We start from the raw sequence: 21,592 nt of genomic DNA, 5'->3' as shown, positions 1-21,592 counted from the left end.
TTTTACATATATATATATATAATTGGATTCCACAGATTTGGACTTAACATTCTGTTTCACTTCAAGCACTTTCACTATCGGGTTGTTTCCGTTCGTTCTTTTTCCTGTTGGGTGTTGCAATATGCAAATAGTCTAAGCTGTGATGATTTACTTGAAGACCCTAAGAGGAATGAAGGGATGTGTACATTTCTTTCTGATCAGCACATGCCTACCATTTCAGTGATGGGTTTGACAACCTTGGAAAATGCTACATGGAAACAGATCAAAACCATTCCTAGACCAAATCAAAAACCACTGTTTTTGACATTTTCTCCATGCCACTTGATGTAGAGTGGGATCATGGCAGCAGGACATACTTCACTTCACACAGACAAGAACAGAAAGTGGGTTATCATCACTTATCTTCTTCTTCTTCTTTCTTATTTTATTTTAAGTTGGTGTTCTTTTTAAAGAAATAAAGTTTGCTCTAAGAGACATCCCCAATAGGAGGATTTTGGATGGTTTTTGCCGTTTTAACATCCATGTCGAAGAGAGAGAAGCTTGGAGGGAGAATGTTGAGTTTCGACTTGATTTTTGTGGGACCCACTTTCCCACAAAAATAATGACTTTCTCATCAGTTGGGCGTTATGCGCAACTGATGCGCTCCCAGCAAGCAAGTGCAATAATGCTAGGCGTGTTAGTTTTGTTACTTTTTTTTTTCTTCCTTTCCCTTTCTCTCGTGTTTACTCTCCTAATCACTTCTGCAAAAACCAACTAAGATCTCTATCTATTGAGGTTGCTCTAAGGGAAAGGGAAAAGAAAAAATAGGAGCCTTTATTAATATGAAATGGGATACAGTAGAGATGAGAAAAAGATAAAATAGGAGCCTTTATTAATATGAAATGGGATACAGTAGAGATGATGAGAAAAAGATAAAATAGGAGCCTTTATCAAGGTTTGTGCATTGAAGTTGCAGGGAATTATTCATCAGTTCCAAATTTGGTGTTCCTAATCTGCTGCACAAACTCATAGATCTTGTAGGGATCAGCAAGGGACTTGGAAACACTCTCCCTTTGCATGCACCTTTTGGCCCATGCAATCAACTTGGGACACACACATTCCATGCTGAAGTTCCCACTTTTCTCATAAGCCAGAAACCATGGATAGAATGTGATGAGTGCCACATCCAAAAACCCAAAGCTTTCCCCTCCATAATAGGGCTTCTCCCCAAGTTCTCCCTCCAACACCTTCATGCAATCTATGAAATCTTTCTTGGCTGCCTCCTGTTCTTCCCCTTTACTTGTGTTTAATTTGTGCCCATACTCAGATAGCTGCAACATTTTTATTTTAGATATACAAAAAGCAATTACATGAATGAATCTAGGTCAAAATAAACAACTCTTATAATATCAGTCGCCATTAATCAGGGAATTCTCTCTCAAGGGTTCTTTGATTAATAAACTACTCTATTAGACCTGCAACTCTTATAACATATTGTATGTTCACAATTCAAATTGTGAACATTCAGTAGGTAAGTTGTGAACATTCAGTACGTAATATGTATTTTGGACACGGATCCACCATGTAATGTGGACCCGAGTTATAACTATTGGTATTATTTCCTTATAATAAACTGCGGGCCATTACATCTTCGAGAGGCAAAATGCTGGACTTGGCCATTTACCAACCTCCGCTCACCAATCCCTTAATGAGCATTGATAGATTTATTTTTTACTGGCCTCTGTCCAACACTATATAACCAACTTTTGGAAAAATTGTATAACATCATGTGAGAGTAATATTAATTTTGGGAATTAAGTTAAGGTGATGCTGAAACAAAAAGTAGCAGAGCAGAACATGAATGATTACCTTGTCATCAATGTAAGAAGCCCAGAACCTAGCTTGGGATCTGTGATAAGGATGAGAGGGAAGCAGTGGAGATGTGTGACTCCAAACCTCATCAATGTAGTGGAGAATAATGAGAGACTCACACACTGGTCTCCCATTGTGAATCAAGACCGGTATTTTCTTGTGAACCGGGTTCATTTGTGTCAACAGTGGGCTCTTGTTACCCAAGTCCTCTTCTCTGTACTGGTACTTGATCCCTTTCTCTGCTAGTGCTACCCTGGCCCTCATCCCAAACATACTGCACCAGAAGTCCAACAGAATCACCTCACCATCACCCATCTTCTATCTCAATAATTCTTTCTAGTAGAGTAGTGTTATTGGCTTATTGCTTGGAAGAATTGAAGCTGAGTTGTGGAGTTTCAGACCAGTAGGAGGTGGTATAAATAGAGCAGAATTCTAAGTTTTATTTTTACTTTTTTTTTTTTGTTCTGGATTGAATTATATGTCTTGTTTGACAATTAGTTATTAATGAATTGCTTGGCTCGCATGGACTTAACTCAGTAGGCAATATTTGAAAAAAGACTAAGGTTTGAAACTCGATAGCGACAGTGTGAGGATTATATTTAAAGTGGACTGATGCTTTGTGTGCATTGACATTTGGCATTGTCTGCTAAGACACTGAGTTACTGGTTTTGGAAAAAGTATCACAACTAATGTAGAACAGTGCAGATTTTGAGTGAAAATTATGAGACATTACTGTAGTTGCTAGCTAGTGATAAAACGTGATATTGGCTTCATTTTTTTTTTGTTGGTATTTATACTATTTTGTAATGAAGCGACAAAATAAATAATCTTATCTCATGACTCATGATACACGATCCCCAGTACAATAATTGAGGTCTAATTGTTCAAAACACTCCAAAAATAGAACTATATATAATGTTAAATGACAGAAGTTTCTGATTTCTTCACTGTATCTGTATGGCGAGAGCCATGAGATATAGCAATCATCATAGCCTAATTAGATATATTTCAGGATGCATTTAGACATATTTGATAGTACGAGTCCAAATGTATCGTCAAGCATTTATATATATACACCACAAACTAACATTTAGTGCACTACAAATGCTTGAGTCGTCCAAATGCATTATCAAGCATTTTCATATATATCACAAACCAACACTCGCATCACAAACCACTATTAAGTGCAATACGAATCTACACTTAACTAGCATACCATAAAAATATACTTAATTTAAAAAATTATAAAAATACCGCCATATTTTATTTTTTCTACTTTCATTGATTTTGATCTAAACTTATCTAATAATGAGCCAAATCTTTTTATATGTTCGCACTTAGATAAAAAGACTGTCCCATTTAATTCGATATATATATATATATAAAAGAAAGAAGAAATACTTATATCACCCAAAAAGTGAAAAAGTAGTAAGGTATTACATTCCAAATTAGTACCAAACTTTATTCTCATTATAGTGAGAGCTAAGTAGTAAAACAGAGTATATACTTCCCTGTATATTTTAGTGGAGGGACGGACACTACTATAACATTTGCTTATTTTCCTGAATGTGGAGAAGCATACATGCTAAAAACTTACAACAATATATAATGTGCCAAAAGCCTTGGCACAACATTCTGATCTGCTATATATAACTGATTAACTTATTATATATTTTATTGATTCATTACTTATAATTGTACGTTTATAGTTGTTCTGGCTAGTCAATGCCAAGCCTCTTCTTCAACTGTATGACAAATTCATGAATTTTGTGAGGATCAGCAAGGGATGTGGAGACACTGTCTTTCTGCATGCACCTTTTGGCCCATTCAACAAGTTTAGGGCAATGTGCCTCTATGCTGAAATTCCCATGTTTCTCATAAGTATAGAACCAAGTGTAGAATGGGATGAGAGCCACATCCACAAACCCAAAGCTTTCCCCACCAAAAAAGGGCTTATCTCCCAACTCCCCTTCCAATAGCTTTAGGCAATCTATCAACTCTTTCTTGGCTGCTTCTTGCTCTTCCCCTTTTGTTGCCCATATTCTCCTCCCACAATCATAAATCTGCATACACATACATACAATCCTATCATCAGGAAAACTGAAGCATGTGCCCTATTTCAACCAAAAGTCTAATCTTATAGTTGAATTGCATATTTATGTTTATATATTAAATGTTCAACTAAAAACCTAAACTGAGTTGGATTGCACATTTATGTTTATATATTAAATGCTCTAATATATCCCTTAGTGTGTGCGGGTTGATTACTTTTTGATGCGCTCTAAACAACACCTATAGCCTCTTCTCTATCAGATGAGGTATGGGATTAGCTCTAATACCAAATTAAAGCATATATTTCATCTCAATTAAAAGTTTAAACTGATAGTTTGATTGCATATTTATGTTTATATAATAATATTTTAGCTAGGCTACGTATATAATATATTGCATACCTTTTTATCAACAAAATCAGCCCAGAACCTAGCTTGAGCTCTGTTGTAAGGGTGAGAGGGCAAGAGGGGAGACTTGTCCTTCCAGACTTCATCAATATACTGGACAATGATGAGTGACTCACAGACCGGTTTTCCATTATGAATCAAAACTGGAATTTTCTTGTGAACCGGGTTCATCTCCAGGAGAAGAGGACTCTTATTCTTCAAGTCCTCTTCCTTGTGGACGTATTGGATCCCCTTCTCGCCCAAAGCTACCTTTACCCTCATCCCAAACATGCTCGCGTATGAATCCAACAGCACAACCTCCTCACCACCTGCCATTTCCACCTACCTACAAATATTATATAATAATTAATATAATTAAGCAGCGTAGATATGATCGAGTATCAGATCAGAGAAGATAGATTATGGTATGATGAAGATGAGTGGGAAAGATTGGTTGAATTGGTAATAGGTATAAATAGCGTCGAGAAGAGGATTGTAGATTGTTCTGGTGAAGAGGCGTGGCAACCTCTCATACATACTTCAATTCTCGTACATTCTAGGAGTGCCCATGCATTGCCGGCATTGGAATATACTCCCCGCCCACCGTTCCATAATCTTTATCACTAGCTAGTACAATTAAATATGTCGTGATATTTTTATAAATAATTCAAATTCATACTTTAAATATTATTATTGGGTATATATATTATTTGCAAATTACAATGAATATAATGCTAACTACAAATATTAAACTGCTAAATAATAAAAGTATACATCTAAACTGAACTAGTGCATTATACTTGTACACTGATCCAAATGGAAAATTGTAATTTATGCTCCTCTATAATATGTCAATTATCAATGTCACTCCTGAATTACTAGTAGTGTAAATATTGCCCCTCAATTTTAAAAAATCGTACATATATTGCCTATCCGTGGTGTAAATATTGCCCCTCATGTTGGTACGGGAGGAATAATATATGTACCATTTTCAAAAATTGAGGGGCAACATTTACACTACTAATAGTTCAGGGGTGACATTGATAATTGACATATTATGGAAGATCAAAATTTATAATTTTCCCAATTAGTAATATCAATGGGTGTACTTTACATTATTATTAGATTTACTCTATAATATAATTAGGTGTACTCTAAAGGTAACCCATAACTACTAACTCTGATCTAAAGTGAACTTCTATATCAAATTTTTTTTAAAAAAAAATTAAAACCTTTAACCAAACAAAATAACTAAACAATAAACTCTCAAAGATGAATCATTTCACTGCACTTTTTACATATCAGGAGATGTATTCTATAATGTTACTAATTACACTTCATAGTCTTGTTGTGTTCACTTAAAATTTGAGTTATTTATGAAAATCGGTCAAAGTACCTTTGAGGTCTTTATACTATAGTATCTTTGTTCAATTTAGTCCTTATGTCTCAGTTTCGTTCAAATTAATCCATATACTTCCAAAAATGGCTCAATTTAATCTTGGTACTTAAAAATATTATACAATAAATGATACGGAGTAATAGTTAATGGTGTTAATATGATCATTAACTTAGTTGATGTGGTGTTGACATTATCTCTGCCACATCATGATATTTACATACTAACTCATGTAATTAACAAATTAGGTGCATTTAATTTAGGAAATATTACATTTTTGGTCATTCAGTTATATCCGTAGTACAAACTTAATCTCTGAGTTATATGTGTGGCTATCTTTAACCCCTAAGTTATGCACAAAGTGGCGATTTTAATCATCCGGAGACTATTTCTACCACCAATAATTTGTCATTTAATAAAGTGGTTGATTTTGTCCTTTTAAGACTAAAATTGCCACTCCATGCATAACTTAAGATTAAAGATGGTCATGCATGTAACTTAGGACTAAGTTTGTACCACGTGTATAACTGGAGAAAAAAAAACTTTTCATTTAATTTATTTATAGGCACATAATTTATTAATTGAAGACACATAATATATTAACTACAGATATATAAGTTGTAGACCATAATCTATGTTACATTATGAACCATGACAATAGGACGGGGATGGATCGAGGAAGGCTACATCCATCACTCGACACACCTTATATTTTCTCCACCCACCTCACTCTCAACCTGCATCGAGTGTACTTTTTCAAAACTCACTCCACCCCTGCGGGTGCGGATGCCACTACAGGTTCACATAACTTATTATTTTATTAAAAAATTCTAAATTAATATTTAAATTACTTACCACATAATAAAATAATAAAATTCACTAACTATATTAAAGCATAAAATAATAAAAATATTCAAATATAATTACTAAATTGCTAAATTTTTAAAAATAAAATATTAGTTTAAAATTGAAAATAGTAAAAAGTTAATAAAAATTCTAGAAATTTTTATAATTAACTACATACTAAGTACTTATTTTACTCTCACTCTCTATATATATATGGTGGGTCTGAGTAGAGTTTTAAGTGAATTTTGTACATAATGCGAGTTTAATTTTTTAAGACCCATCATCCATTATCACCAAAAAATTTAATTTATGCGGGATGAATTTGAATTAAGTATCCACGGACCAGATTAAAATTGCCATCCTTTAATCCATGTATAACAATTGCATGCGATAAGAACCATGATACATGGTATAAATTACACATGAACCTGGTTCCTGATATAATTTGCCGTGGCCCAATACGGCCCATTTTCTCTAAAGCCCAAAACCTACTTATTCCCTTCTTCATCTCTGACCTAAAAGCTAAAACCCTCTCACTCTTCTCCCAAAACCTCCGCATTACCGCTCACCGTAGCCGACCCTCAATGGCAACAGAAACTCCAGCAACACCTGCCTCCGCCGGCGCCGGCGTTAAAGTTAGCAGAGACATCGTAGAAAGAGCCGTCACCGCCCTACTGAAGTGGAAAGACGCACAATCGAAGGACCAGGCGCCCCAGCTACTCCCAGATGATGAATTCGTCTACCTCAACATCACTCTCAAGAAAATCCCTCCGAAGGCGCGTGTCAACCCCTTCCGAATCGCCCTCCCACACGCGCTACACGACCAAGCCTCCTCCGAGTGTTGTCTAATCATCGACGATAGGTCCAACTCCAATCTCACGTCCAAGGACGCGAAGAAGGTAATAAAATCGCAGGATATATCCGTTAGCAAAGTCCTGAAACTCTCCAAGTTGAAGACAGATTATAAGGCTTTTGAGGCGAAGAGGAAGCTCTGCGATTCGTACGATGTGTTCTTGGTGGACAAGAGGATAGTGCACTTCCTCCCGAAGCTTCTGGGAAAGCACTTCTTCAAGAAGAGGAAGTTGCCTTTGCCCGTAGACTTGACAAAGAAGAACTGGAAGGATCAGATCGAGAGGGCGTGCGGATCCGGTTTGTTTTTTCTGCGGACTGGGACTTGTAGTGTGATGAAGGTTGGGAAGCGAGCAATGGAGAGTGGAGAGATTGTTGAGAATGTGGTGGAGGCAATTAATGGAGTTGTGGAGTATGTTCCCAAAAAATGGGGTGGTGTGAGGAGCCTGCACTTGAGATTATCCGGTTCTGTGGCCTTGCCTTTGTATCAAGGATTGCCGGATATGAAGCTGAAGATTATGGGGGCTAAGGATGTGGAGGGAGGGATTGAGAGCAAGGAATTAAGTGATGATTTTCCTGAGGCTAAGGATAGTGGGAAAGCTGAGAAGGTGGGCAGGAAAAAGAGGAAAGGGAGGCTTCATGAAGTTCGATATATGGATGTTGAAATGGGTGGAATTGAATTGTCTAGTGAGGATGAAGATGGTGAGAATGAGACTGAAAATGATGAAAATGTAAGAAAGAATAGGGATTTTGGCATTATTAAGGGAGATGTGGAAGAAGAAAGTGATGACAAAGAGAATGAGATGAGCAAGGGTAATGATTTGGTTCCTGCTAAGAAAGGAAAGAAGGGGAAAATTCAGAAAGGGAGTGATTTGAGTGGTGAAAAAGGGAGTAAGAAAGTGAGAAAGGGGGATAACAAAGAGGAAGGGAAACAGAAGAAAATTAAGTCATCTATAAAGTCTGATGATGAATCAGGGAAAAGAAAGAATGTGGTTGGGATGAAGTTGAAAGAAGGGCCAACCAAACTGAAGAGCAAGAGAACTAAGAAGAGCCAGTGAGTAGACTCACTTTGCCCTGATTTGAGAAATTTTGTTGTGATGTGGACTTTAAATCAATTATTGCTGTCATTGTAGTTTTATAGCAGTTTTGGCTTCTCTAATTCCAGGATGTTGTCTGATTTTGATTTTCAATCTTTATAGCTATTTATATGTGGAATTTCTGCTTTGTCTAAACAGCTTGGGGTTTTCTATATTAACTCTTGAAGAACCCGCAGAATTCAGTACCTTTGCAAAATTATTAAGATTTTATACACTTTTCTTAGTTCTCCTTTTGTTTCGTTTTGTCTTTCTTTTGTGAATGTACTATACTGCCTTGCTGGAAATTCAACATGAATGCCTTAGCCTCCATACAATTAGCATACGGCATACCATATGTTGATCTTGTGTATCCAGATTGTTATTACTGTCTTATGACTGACTTGAATTATTTAAAGTGGGAAGATTGATGAACCCAGAACTTTTGAAGATGTTCTTGTTCTTCTTGTTCTTAAGTGATCCGGGTATATGTGATAATATAGCTGAGGACAGGACATTTTGTTACTCTGGAAGAATGATAAAGATGTATTCCCATTCTTTGCTTCAGTTGTCCAACTTTTTTTGACCAGGTGAATATCAATTACCATACTAGCTAACCTTGCTTTTGATAGACATATCTTGTCATTTATTTAGTTATTTATTTATTTGAGTTCTGCATATCTGTTCATATATCTTCTTCTCTTGCCTTTTAATGGGATTAGGATTCTGGGAACCCTAGATGTGTTCTAAGTTTTTAAAGGTCAGAGAGGGCTTTCAAATCTTGTGCTCAGAAATTCATTACTCCTGGTGCTTGTTGGTTGGTATTTGAAGAACTGATTTTAAACTGGAAATTGTTTAGAATGGGTTTAAGTATCATGCAGTTTGAAATTCCTTTCAAGTAAAAATTTTCTGTCACATTTCCCTTTGCATTTTGGTTATCTGTATATTGTGAAAAGATGAAATGTGTTTGATGATGATTAGGTACACATCCAGAATACAATCTGGAAACATTAGAGAATAGAATCAGGAAGAAAAAATGGCAATATTCCTATTAGATTAATAATTCTTTGTAGAATAATTAAGGTATAAAGTTGCAGAACAGAGATCGGGTCACTGATGTTTGTAACAACTTTGACAGTGGAAATACATAGTAACAAAAAGATAGCATATGTCTTGTCTTGTCTTCTTACAAAGCTTGTGACCCTTTACGTAAGTGTTTGAAGACTAGAAAATAGGATCAACAACCTAGAAAATAAGATCTCAATAAAATACGATCTTGACTAAATTAATAAGTTGAAATACATGCTCTTCGGTTAAAAATGAAATTTAATTCCATTATAGGTTGAAGGATTATATCTACAACTGAATAAATAATTAAGTGACCAAACCTTATAATTAACTAATTAAGTGATGAGATAATTAATGAAACAAATGTGTTGATTTTATAATTGAAGTATCAAATGCACTATAATTAAAGAAGTGAAAGTGCAATTTTAACTTCCCTCTATTATATACTTTTAATATTCTTCTTTACAAAAAAATTTACTTTTAGTGCTATGACTATTAGAGTGTTTCTCTGGTCAAATTACCAGCGAGAAGTAGTCAAAAAATTTTAATGACTAAAATGATGAGGGCAAATTTGTCTTTTGCTTTTTCTCTTCTCTTTCTTTTCAATATTATTGCTCGGCTTGATTGCCAAATTCCAAAGTCTTGCGCTGCATGTTCTTTTGAATTTTCTATTTTGGAACCAGTAAAAGGCGGTGTCACTCAATTTCTCGTACTATTCAAGGAGTCTTATCCACCTTATCTCCTTTTAGGACGGATTCACCACCCTGGAATGGAAGAGAGATTCCTATCTGCTTTGATTTTGGATTCCACCTCGACTTCGGCTCTGATGTCCTCTCCTCAATCCATGCTGCAAAACAACCAATAATCACACTAATTGTACAAAATCTAAACCAAAAAAGCTTAATTATAAGTTCTAATTAACCCAATGTTGGTATGTTTTTGAAATCTTTTGTTTTTGAAGCCTTCCAGTTCTAATCAACGCCAACATGAATCCAACTCCTTCACTGGCGGTTGGTTAAATGGGACTTATAATTAAGCTCTCTTGGTTTAGATTTTGTATAATTAGTGTGATTATTGGTTGTTTTGCGGTAGGGGTTAAGGAGAGGACACCGGAACCAAAGCCGAAGCTGAGGTGGAATCCAAAATCGGAGCAAACATGTATCATGGAATCTCTCTTCAATTCTTAGGTGGTAAATCCGTTTTGAGAGGAGATAAAACGGATAAGACTTAGGCTTGAAGAGTTTGGGGAAGTGGGTGACGCCAATGTCTTTTACTGTTTCTAGAACAAGAAATTCAAAAGCAAGAACAAGTAGCACTAGTCTTTGAAATTTGGCAAACAAGCAGAGCAAGAAAATGGGGGAAAAAAAGAAGAGAGAGAATAAAAGAAGCAAAAGACAAAATTTCCCTCATAATTTTAGCTATTAAAAAATTTTAGCTACTTTTTTTCAATATATATATATATATATATATATATATATATATATATATATATATATATATATATATATATATATATATATATATATATTTCAGCTACTTCGCCAGAGAGATTGAAACTGAGAAAAATTGAATAGGTTAATTGACAATTTTGAAAATCGTAAACTCCAATTAACAATACATCTATAGTCATAAGACTAAAAGTGAAAATTTTAATTCTTCCTTATAAGTCCTCCATTATAAATCTATGAATTGGAACACAAAGATGGCAAGTGATGATGAGGTTGTGTTGAATACATAAGAGAGTATGTTTGGGATGATGCTAAAATGAAAAATACTATCTAAACTTTCATTTTTTACTCTCAAATTATATTTTCACTCTTAAATTCGTTATGTAAATATTTTTCTAAAGATTCACATTATAAAAATAACATACTCTTATTTACCACTTTAGAGAATAAAAGTTAGGAAGAATTTGAAAATATACTTAGTAAAACTAGGCTAAAAATGACACTTGCTTAGCCTTGTGAAGCTTCCACCTTGCCATTTGATAAGATGGTGCAGTAATGAAAAAAAAAAAAAGAAGCTATTATATGTGACGTATTATGCAAAATAAATAAATAAATAAAAATAAAAATTTAATGCTCAATCTCGACTATAGTGATTTTTCTCTATTTAATTTTAAACGATTTTTTTTGTGCTTAATTAGGTCATTAACTTGGATGGTTTTAGTCAATTGAGTTCTCTATTAAGATGGCTTGGTAATTTCACCTATATTAATATCCAATTTAGTTATTGGCTATAGTAATTTTACTCATGTTATCCGCTATAGTGATTATACCCAATTTAGTCATCCACTATAGTGATTTTTCTCGATTTAGTTCTTGATTCTAACCATCGATGACTCAATTAGGTAAAATTATCAAAGTCGAGAACGTAATTAAGCATAAAAAGTCATATAGGACTAAATAAAAAAAAAACACTATAATTAATGACTAAGACTATGTTTGACAAACTTAGCTGAAAAGGTAGCTGAAAGTTTGAAAAGCTATAAGCTCGAAGTTGAAATCTGAAGAGCTATTAAGCTAAGAGTTATTCTTAAATTTAAACTATTTAAATAAAGTAGAAATACTCTGTACTTTTTTTTTGAAGATAAATACTACATAACTATTTTCATTTTTCTACCTCACACCGAAAAAGACGTGCATCTTATCATTTAATTATTCTCTATCTTATTTTGGTGAAATTACTAATATATGACACAATTTAATTTAAAAAAAAAAACCAATAGGGGTAGCCAATGAATAGAAAATTTTGATTTTTTTTAAACACTCGTGATCTTGAACAAAATATTATATGTTTTATACTGTTTTAAATATTTTTAGTTCAAAATATTTAAGCTTTTACCACCAAAGTTTAAATCTATAACTATCCATTTAAAATGTTAACTGAAATTTCATCACATTAGGAGGAGTAAAATACTCAAAATTTATTTGTAGTAAAATTAATTGCAAAAGAAAAAAGGGATAAATAATAAATTGGAAAACAAAATTTAAATATTTGAAAGAGAGAAATAAGGTGTGGAGGATGCAGTACAGCTTGTACCTATCTAGTATCTACGCACTACCCACTACCCACTAACAGCCAACCGGTCGACATTATCCAAGAAATATCATCAATCTATAATCTATATTATCAAATATCCTATTTATCTTAATCTCTCCTCAATCTCTAAATCTCAACACAAAGATGGCTAGTGATGGTGATGATAAGGTTGTTCTATTGAATACATACGTGAGCATGTTCGCGATGAGGCCAAAAATGGCGCTCGCTCTCAAAGGGATTCCCTACGAATCCAAAGTGGAAGACTTGGGGAACAAAAGCTCACTCTTGCTGGAGATGAACCCGGTTCACAAGAAGATCCCTGTTCTCATTCACAACAGAAAACCCGTTTGCGAGTCTCTCATCATTCTCGAGTACATCGATGAGGTCTGGAAGGACAAGTTTCCATTATTGCCTTCGGATCCTTACAAGAGAGCTCAAGCGAGGTTCTGGGCTGATTTCATTGACAAAAAGGTATATATAATTATTTCTAGCTAGGTTCCAAATTTCATGTTGGGCGGATCTTGACGGTTTATAAAGAAATAAAAGTATTTGTTATAGTTTTTTGATATAGTGGTAAATGCTTGATTATAAAAAAGTGTTAATACTGAGAGGGATTCTTGGGCAGAGGCCGGTGAAAGGCTAAGTCCAGCAGTTTACCTCTCGAAATGTGATGTTTATTTATAAAAAAAATAAAGTTACTATTAGATATAACTTTTAGTGTAGTAGTAAACGTTTGATCATAAAAAGTATTGAGACGAGATTGTTGGGTGGAGGCTGATGAAGGGCCAAGTCCAGCACCCAGTTAAGAAAAATGTGATGATGTGATGACGATGCTATGTAAGGAAATAAAGTTGTGCCATTCGCTACTAGCTATAGCTTTTGGCGTAGCTGTAAACGGTCCGATCCTAACATTTAATTTATTTACCATTTTGATCAATAAATTGTTTTGGGTATTTATCTATTCAGATCTTCGAGTGTATAGGGGCATGGCTGTTTAAAAAAAAAGATGCAAAGGACATTAAAGAAGAACTGGTGGAGAAGCTGAAGGTGTTGGAAGGGGAGTTAGGGGAAGAGGCATATTATGGAGGGGAGAAGATTGGGTTCTTGGATTTGGTTTTGGTTTCATACTACACATGGCTTCTGGCTTTTGAGAAAGATGCAGAGTTTAGCGTTGAGGCAGAAGTTCCAAAGTTGAGTGAATGGGCCAAAAGATGCCTGCAAAATGAGAGTGTGTCTACCTCTCTTGCAGACCCTTTGAAGCTCTATGAGTTTACTCTGCAGCTGTGGGAAAGGCTTGGCAGGGGTGGCGGTGCTTATAATTGAAAATTAAATGTTGTATGGCAAAATCCATTGGTCCAATAATGTACAACCTTTGTTGTGTTGTACAATCGTGTAATCTTGTTTCGTGTTTCCCAGCAGGATATGAATCCTTGTGCAATAGCAGCCATGGATTTTAAAATTCATATTATCAGTTTTCTTTGAATTTAAGGTGTGTTTGATTGTCAAGGACTTAGTGGTCCAATGTCACCACGTGACTCCCTTATATGGGAGGTTGTGGGTTCATAGGTCTATACTCTATTGAAATAGAGTTAGTAATGTAAAAAAAAGGTTTGATTTTGATTATAATATAATTGAGTTATTAATTAAGTCAAAAAAGATAGGTCTATATTGCATTGTAATATAATGCATTTATAAAAGGGTCTGTTTGATTTGAAAACATAATATTATTGAGTTATTTTTTTCTGAATAAAAATATAATTGAGTTATTAATTAAGTAAAAAAAGTAATCGGTCTACACACATCTTTCAATTACCTCCTTTTAATCCTAGCGAGTTGTTTAGGTGAATGTAGTTGCAATTCAATTACAACATAATTCTTTGATCATCCAAATTATAGTGTTTAGTTGGGAGAAACTGAAATTTTACTGAATTGCAATTTCCTCATTTTGTTGAATTGCAATTTAATGGGAAAAGGAAAACGAAAAAAGGAAAGAAAAAAACTTTTTTACCCTTGATTATATTAATTAAGTTTATTACACAAGTACATTTTAGTTTTTATACAATTTCTTCCCTTCTCATTTTAAATAATGCTATTCATCCCTACAAAACCAATATAGTTTGAATTCCTACTCTATTCACAACTTATTCTTTCTTACAGAATTATAATTATTTTCCCTTTAATTCTTTCCTACAAACTAAGCACTGGCATAGAGGCTCTCCCTCGCGAGTAGAGGTGCAAATCAAATCCCAAACAGTCTGAAAAGGCCTGACTCGTGTACATTTAACATTATTAAATCAATCAAAAGAAAAGAAAAAAAAAAACTAAGCACTAAATCCGGCTTAAAGTGGTGTAGTGGGGGCCGGGCATATATTATCCCTAAAAATCCGAATACTGCACTTCTCAATAATTGAAATATTAATCATCATCATCTGATCTTGATCTCCTATATTACATATTACACAATAACCATCTTCAATTCTATATATAAGTACATATATTCCCAATGAAATTAAGCTGCAGCATCTATATATCTAATCTTAATTATATATATTACTCTCTCCGATCCCCTAAATCACTGAATCGAAACACAAATTAAAGATGGGTAGTGATGACGATGAGGTTGTTCTATTGAGTTCTTACGTGAACGTGTTTACAACGAGGGCAAGAATGGCACTTGCTCTCAAAGGGGTTCACTATGAATCCAAAGAAGACATGGAGAACCAAAGCCCTAGCTCACTCCTGCAGGAAATGAACCCGGTTCACAAGAAAATCCCTGTTCTCATCCACAATGGAAAACCCATCTGCGAATCCCTCATTATTCTTCAGTACATTGATGAGGTCTGGAACCACAACTCTCCATTGTTGCCTTCGGATCCTTACAACAGAGCTCAAGCTAGGTTCTGGGCTGATTTCATTGACAAAAAGGTATATATATCCTCCAAGCCCTATTATAGTATCTGTTCATCTATACTTTCTCAACCTGTTGAAACACAAAGAGAAGCTCGATCTCATGACATCTCATATAAGAGAGTCACTACATGTCATTTGAGCACAAGGTGCTTGGCCTAATAACTGCTTATAATTAATTAGCTTTTTTTTTTTAAAAAAAATATTGTTTTCTTGATCTAGCTCTTATATATGTATGTAGATCTATGAGTGTTTGAAGGCTTGGGTGTTTAAAACAAGAGATGAAAAAGCCATTAAAGAGGAGCAGATAGATAACCTAAAGGTGTTGGAGAGGGAGCTAGGGGAAAAGCTGTATTTTGGAGGGGAAAACATTGGGTTCTTGGATTTGGTTTTGGTTACATACTATACGTGGTTTGTTGCTTTTGAGAAAGAAGTAAAGTTGAGCATTGAGGCAGAATGCCCAAAGTTGATTGAATGGGTTAAAAGGTGCCTACAAAATGAGAGTATCTCCAACTCCCTTGTAGACCCTTTGAAGCTCTATGACTTTGTTCTGCATAAGAGGAAAATCGCTGGCGTTCATTAGGAATTGAAATCATAGCTTAGCTGCAATATAATATAATGTTGTTTTAATTTTGCAATATAATATCCATATACGACTAGTGTATACATTAATTAAGTTTATAGAATTAAGAATTTGAGTTTGGTTGAATTTGTGGGACATCTATCACATCATATCCTCAGTCTATGTGGAAAAAGGTTGGTAAGATGCCACCAACGTCAGATCAGATAGAGACTGGCCGGCCGGCAACAAGATATAAAGAGATATATATAACAATAATCGAGTGGTCCTAAATTTTGAATAAAACATTTTGTCTTGTTATGGAGGGCTTGATTTTGTAGATATGCACAACATATTTGATAGGGAAGGCTTTTGTTTTGCCCCGATATGATATTGTTGAACGTTATCTAAAGAAATTGAAAACACGAAACTTCTTAATTCAAATTCACCTGGACTAAAGTCTGAGCCTGAGTTGATTAGGGGTACGTGTATAGCTATAGAATTATATGAGAATAATGAGTTTGGGTTGATTAGGGGTACATGCATGTATGTCTATAGAATCATATGAGAATATATAATCTCCACATGAGAACGATAGACAAATCTGGATGCTCCATCTTAAGTACATGTATGACTCTGATAATTGTAATTTATGTCACTTACAAATTAAATATGTCAATTATCAATGTCACTCCCGAATTACGCTATATAATATTCGATGTTATAATTTATATAAATGTATATTGATCCAAATATATTATAACAAATTCATTCCGTGCAATGCACGAACAAAAATACTTGTAGAGATAATAAAATTAATTTAAAAAGAGAGGGGGCACATTTGTCCAGCATATAAAACAGAAATACTCCATACATTCAACTATTTTCATTTTGGTACCTCGCACCAAAAAATTCATACATCTTATCATTTAATTATTCTCTATCTTATTTTTGTGAAATTAGTAATATATGACAAAAAAAAATTAAATTAAAAAAACAAAACAAAACAAAACAAAACAAAAGGGTAGCCAATGAGCAAAAAAATCCCAATTTTTTAAAAGTACTCATGATTCTGTACAAAGTAATATTTATTAATTGGTTTATACTTTCTCAAACAGTTTCAGTTAAAAAAATCTAAGCTGTTATCACCGAAGTTCAAACCTATTACCGCCTATTTGAAATGATAACTGAATACCATCACACTACATGATAGTTGACATAAAACTCGAATTTATTTGTAGTAAAATTAATTGCAAAAGAAAGAAGAAATAAATGATAAATTGGAAAAAATATTTAAATATTTGAAAGAGAGAAATAAAGTGAGGAGGACGGAGTACAACTTATGAGTTGTGTCTAAGTATGGCAAATTATAGTGCTTACTATGGTTCACATAGTTGCGTGGATTATAAATATAATATATATTTTTAATATATTAAAAGTATATTATTAATATACTAAATATATATTATTTGATTATATATATATATATATATATATATATATATATATATATATATATATATATATATATAAAATAATATATAATCTTTAAATATATTATCAAATCTCCTTTTATCTTAGTCTCTCCTCAATCTCTAATTCTCAACACAAAGATGGCTAATGATGGTGATGATAAGGTTGTTCTGTTGGATAAAGACGTGAGCATGTTCGCGATGAGGCCAAAAATGGCGCTCGCTCTCAAAGGGATTCATTACGAATCCAAAGAGGAAGACTTGATGAACAAAAGCTCACTCTTGCTGGAGATGAACCCGGTTCACAAGAAGATCCCTGTTCTCATTCACAACGGAAAACCCGTTTGCGAGTCTCTCATCATTCTGGAGTACATCGATGAGGTGTGGAAGGACAAGTTTCCATTGTTGCCTTCGGATCCTTACAAGAGAGCTCAAGCTAGGTTCTGGGCTGATTTCATTGACACAAAGGTATATCTATTTACTGCTACCTACCTAGCTTCCAAATATCATTTTGAGCGGAGGCCTTTAAAGGGCCAAGTCCATTAATTGATGGAATTTAGTGTTGTTGGGCGAAGGTGGTGAAGGGCATTGTCTCTTGAAGATGTGATGACGATTTTTTAAGAAATAAAGTTAGGAATTCATTGTTAGTTATAGCTTTGTGCATAGTAAACGCTTGATTATATAAAAAATGTTATCTGATAAATACTAAGAGTCTGAGAGACAATTGTTGGGCGGAAGCGGGTGAAGGGCCACGTTCAGAACATTGCCTCCCAAAAATGTATTGACGATTTATAAAGAAATAAAGTTGCGCATTCACTATTAAATATAACTTAACTATAGTTAAATTTTGGCGCAGTGGTAAACACTTATCCTAAAAAGTTATACCTGGCAAGTGTATGGGGATTGTTGGGCGGAGGCCGATGAAGGGCTCGAGTCGATTTTTTAATTTTTGTGGCTCTATTCTTATAAATAAATGAGGTTGTACCAAAAGTATAAGTACAATTTTTAAAACCAATACAATAAAATATATGATTCTTCGTTTGAGTTACAAAATGGTTTTGTCATGCTCAATTAATTAGGTCATAATTATTAGGAGATAGAGGTGATTTGAGAAAAAAATATATGAATTTTGAGATTAATTGTAGATTTTTTTATTTCTTAAATAGTTGGGTCAAAAATAAATATTGTTCCTTCTAAAAATTGAGGCCATGTGATGTTGTCCATCTTGCACGGCTTAAAATCCGGCCATAGAAGGGTCAAGTTCAGTATCCTGCCTATGAAAAATATGATGACAGCTGTCTATAAGGAAATAAAGTTGCACATAGCTATAACTTTTGACGCGCTTGATACTAACCTTTCATTTCTTTACCATTTTGATCAATAAATTGTTTCGGGTATTTATATATCTATTCAGATCTATGAGTGTTTAAAGGCATGGGTGCTTAAAACCAAAGATGCAAAGGACATTAAAGAAGAACTAGTGGAGAAGCTGAAGGTGTTGGAAGGGGAGTTAGGGGAAGAGGCATATTATGGAGGGGAGAGGATTGGGTTCTTGGATTTGGCTCTGCTTTCATACTACACCTGGCTTCTGACTTTTGAGAAAGATACAGAGTTTAGCTGCATGGAGACAGAAATTCCAAAGTTGAGTGAATGGGCCAAAAGATGCCTGCAAAATGAGAGTGTGTCCACCTCTCTTGCAGACCCTTTGAAGATCTTTGAGTTTATTCGCAGATGAGGGAAAGGATTGGCGTTGCTTAGGATTGAAAATTAAATGTTAGTTGTATGTTGTGTTGTACAATCGTGTGATCTTGTTTCGTGTTTCCCAGCAGGATATGAATCCTTCTGCAATATCATATTACACAACACTTATTCTTGTTAGAGTGGATGAAATGTATTGTTTTGATAAATCTAGATTTTCAATTCCAACTAGACCTCCTATTTTGCTATTTGAGAGAGTTACTACAAAATTATTGGCATAATCTAGAACTTAATATCACTCTGAGTCTCTGACAAGGATACTGATATCTACACTAAGGCTCTCTGTTTGGTAGAGTTTATTTAGAAGCTTATAACTTATTTTAACTTATGAATAAGCTATAATTTCTGCTTTGTAATTTTTCCAAAATAATAAGGTCTAGTAACTTAAAATAAAATTAAAGTTTATTTTGAAATTTTAGATAGCGTTTCAAAAATAAGCTAGTAGTTTCTTAACGTTTTTTTTTCATCTTTACCCTTATTATTTTAAATAAATGACATCCTTTACCCCTCCTAATAAAAATCTTTTTGGTTGTAATTTCAATTTAATATTTGTGCGTTTGAACATTAATTTTTGGGCAAAAACTTATGTGAGACCGTCTCACCGTGAGACATGTCGGGTCGGGTCGGGTCAAAATGTAAATGTAACACTTATACGTACAAATGTCATACTTATATGCTCTAATGTAATACTAATCAGAAATAAAAATTTTGTTACTTATAAGGGTAAATGTAATATTTTAAGGGAAAATACAATACTTTTACATTTCGATTTAAAAGTATTACATTTTTCCTCAAAAGTATTATATTTTCACTTATAAGTAAGAAAAACTTGTCAACATTACTTATTATGGAAAACGTAATACTTTTTCTCTTATAAGTAATAAAAATTGTATTCCTAATTAGTATTATATTTGAGCATATAAGTATGACATTTGCATATATAAGTGTGACATTTGCATGGTGTTTCGACCCGACCCGACCCGTCTCACGAACAAAGATCCGTGAGACGGTCTCACACAAGTGTGACCCTAATTTTTGTATGAACTAATTTTATGAACTATAAACATTTTGTTTTACTTTATATATTTCCAAATATACGTTCTTACTTTATATTTTATTAAAATATATTACTTTCATTATTTTATATGTAAACAAACATATTTAAATTTAAAACTAATTAAATTTTATGAAGATATCCTTTTTAATTTTTTTTACATTTATCATCTTATCAAAAAATTAATTATATCAAACATTTTTAAGGATAACAAGTTAACAACTAGTTTAACAACTCTTTAATTTTCAGCTTCTAGCTTATAGCTTTGTAGCTTTCAGTTACTTTTCAACTTTCAACTAGGTTTGCCAAACATAGCCTAACACAAACTGCAACCGAGCTTGAATTACCTAGGCAAGGCCCATGACTTTTAATTTTTTATAAAATAATTATTTAGTTTTTAGTTTGTTCGAAATGAGATTTAATCTATTTATCTAATAGTTAACAATCAAAATTTGCTAAAGACTTTGTGGTCAAGCAGTATAGTTGTGACCTTGTGAGAGATTATTATGTGTTTTTGCCATTTTTCATTGAGTTTAGTAGTGTTTCTTTGTGTTTTGACGTGGATTCTTGCCTCCTCGTATTGTTGAATTCTTTTTGTGAGCGTGTGGTGCTATGGATTCGCCAAGTATGTTACTTTACATTTTTATTCAATAGGTATGTATCGTGCATCGTTCTTGACTGTAGTTGTGCATTTATTCTGTGTTCCTGTTAACAATTAGCATTTTGTGGTTGTGGGGGCGTCCAATGTTATGGGGGTTCTGGGCGCTTTGGTTTTGTACGGCATAGTGTTTTTACAAATGGGCTTTGTCTTTAGTTTTTGTATCTATTCATTGTCATGTATGGGTTTTTAGTGTTTTTGTAGCAATGTGCAATCTCAATTATTATGTTTGTGCATCGAAGCTATGTGGATTGCTTCTAGTCGGCTCCTGCACTTGTTTTTTGTACCAAAAAAAATGGTTTAAATTAGGGATTCTATGTGTGTTAATTTTTTTTTTTTTTAATAAATTTTGATTGGTGGTTTGTTGCATGTTGTTATGGTGTATGTTTGTCCATGGCGTCTCGGCAGGCTTTTTTTTTTTTTTTTTTGGTCGGTATTGTGTGTATGGTTTGCTTCTTTCTTTTTTTCTTTTTTTTTTTTAACTGGTGGGGCTAACATTTTCTGTCACGTGCAATATTTAATAATGGCTTTGTGCATTGAAAATTCCCAGTGTTAAACCCATTCGGCAGCTGTACTTTTTTTTTTTTTTGGTTATAATTTCCCGTTTTCCTATTTCTATGG

At 33.8% G+C, this 21,592-nt stretch overlaps 5 protein-coding genes across 5 annotated transcripts; 3 read left to right on the top strand and 2 right to left on the bottom strand.

The window, feature by feature from the left end:
• Window positions 1-792: 792 nt before the first annotated feature.
• LOC116032652 (probable glutathione S-transferase) lies at window positions 793-2,248 on the bottom strand. The gene is made up of 2 exons (XM_031275324.1): window positions 1,849-2,248; window positions 793-1,310 (listed from the first exon to the last, which is right to left on the bottom strand). Exons 1-2 carry the CDS (start codon window positions 2,164-2,166, stop codon window positions 960-962), a joined length of 669 nt encoding a protein of 222 aa, XP_031131184.1. The 5' UTR covers window positions 2,167-2,248; the 3' UTR covers window positions 793-959.
• A 1,039-nt stretch (window positions 2,249-3,287) lies between these two features.
• Window positions 3,288-4,753, bottom strand: LOC116018703 (probable glutathione S-transferase parC). The gene is made up of 2 exons (XM_031258672.1): window positions 4,305-4,753; window positions 3,288-3,914 (listed from the first exon to the last, which is right to left on the bottom strand). Exons 1-2 carry the CDS (start codon window positions 4,623-4,625, stop codon window positions 3,570-3,572), a joined length of 666 nt encoding a protein of 221 aa, XP_031114532.1. The 5' UTR covers window positions 4,626-4,753; the 3' UTR covers window positions 3,288-3,569.
• A 2,305-nt stretch (window positions 4,754-7,058) lies between these two features.
• LOC116000872 (ribosomal L1 domain-containing protein 1) lies at window positions 7,059-8,706 on the top strand. Its single transcript, XM_031240739.1, has one exon. It carries the CDS (start codon window positions 7,116-7,118, stop codon window positions 8,436-8,438), a length of 1,323 nt encoding a protein of 440 aa, XP_031096599.1. The 5' UTR covers window positions 7,059-7,115; the 3' UTR covers window positions 8,439-8,706.
• A 3,891-nt stretch (window positions 8,707-12,597) lies between these two features.
• LOC115999398 (probable glutathione S-transferase parA) lies at window positions 12,598-14,211 on the top strand. Its single transcript, XM_031239254.1, has 2 exons — window positions 12,598-13,034; window positions 13,530-14,211. Exons 1-2 carry the CDS (start codon window positions 12,708-12,710, stop codon window positions 13,884-13,886), a joined length of 684 nt encoding a protein of 227 aa, XP_031095114.1. The 5' UTR covers window positions 12,598-12,707; the 3' UTR covers window positions 13,887-14,211.
• An 857-nt stretch (window positions 14,212-15,068) lies between these two features.
• LOC116032416 (probable glutathione S-transferase) lies at window positions 15,069-19,447 on the top strand. The gene is made up of 3 exons (XM_031274958.1): window positions 15,069-15,488; window positions 17,667-17,969; window positions 18,916-19,447. The coding sequence occupies exons 1-3, from the start codon at window positions 15,162-15,164 to the stop codon at window positions 19,234-19,236; spliced, it is 951 nt and encodes a 316-aa protein (XP_031130818.1). The 5' UTR covers window positions 15,069-15,161; the 3' UTR covers window positions 19,237-19,447.
• The last annotated feature ends 2,145 nt before the right edge of the window (window positions 19,448-21,592 follow it).

This window comes from Ipomoea triloba, chromosome 1 (genome assembly GCF_003576645.1).
Source record: "Ipomoea triloba cultivar NCNSP0323 chromosome 1, ASM357664v1".
Classification (NCBI taxonomy): Eukaryota; Viridiplantae; Streptophyta; class Magnoliopsida; order Solanales; family Convolvulaceae; genus Ipomoea; species Ipomoea triloba.
This window is presented reverse-complemented; position numbering and strand designations above follow the sequence as displayed.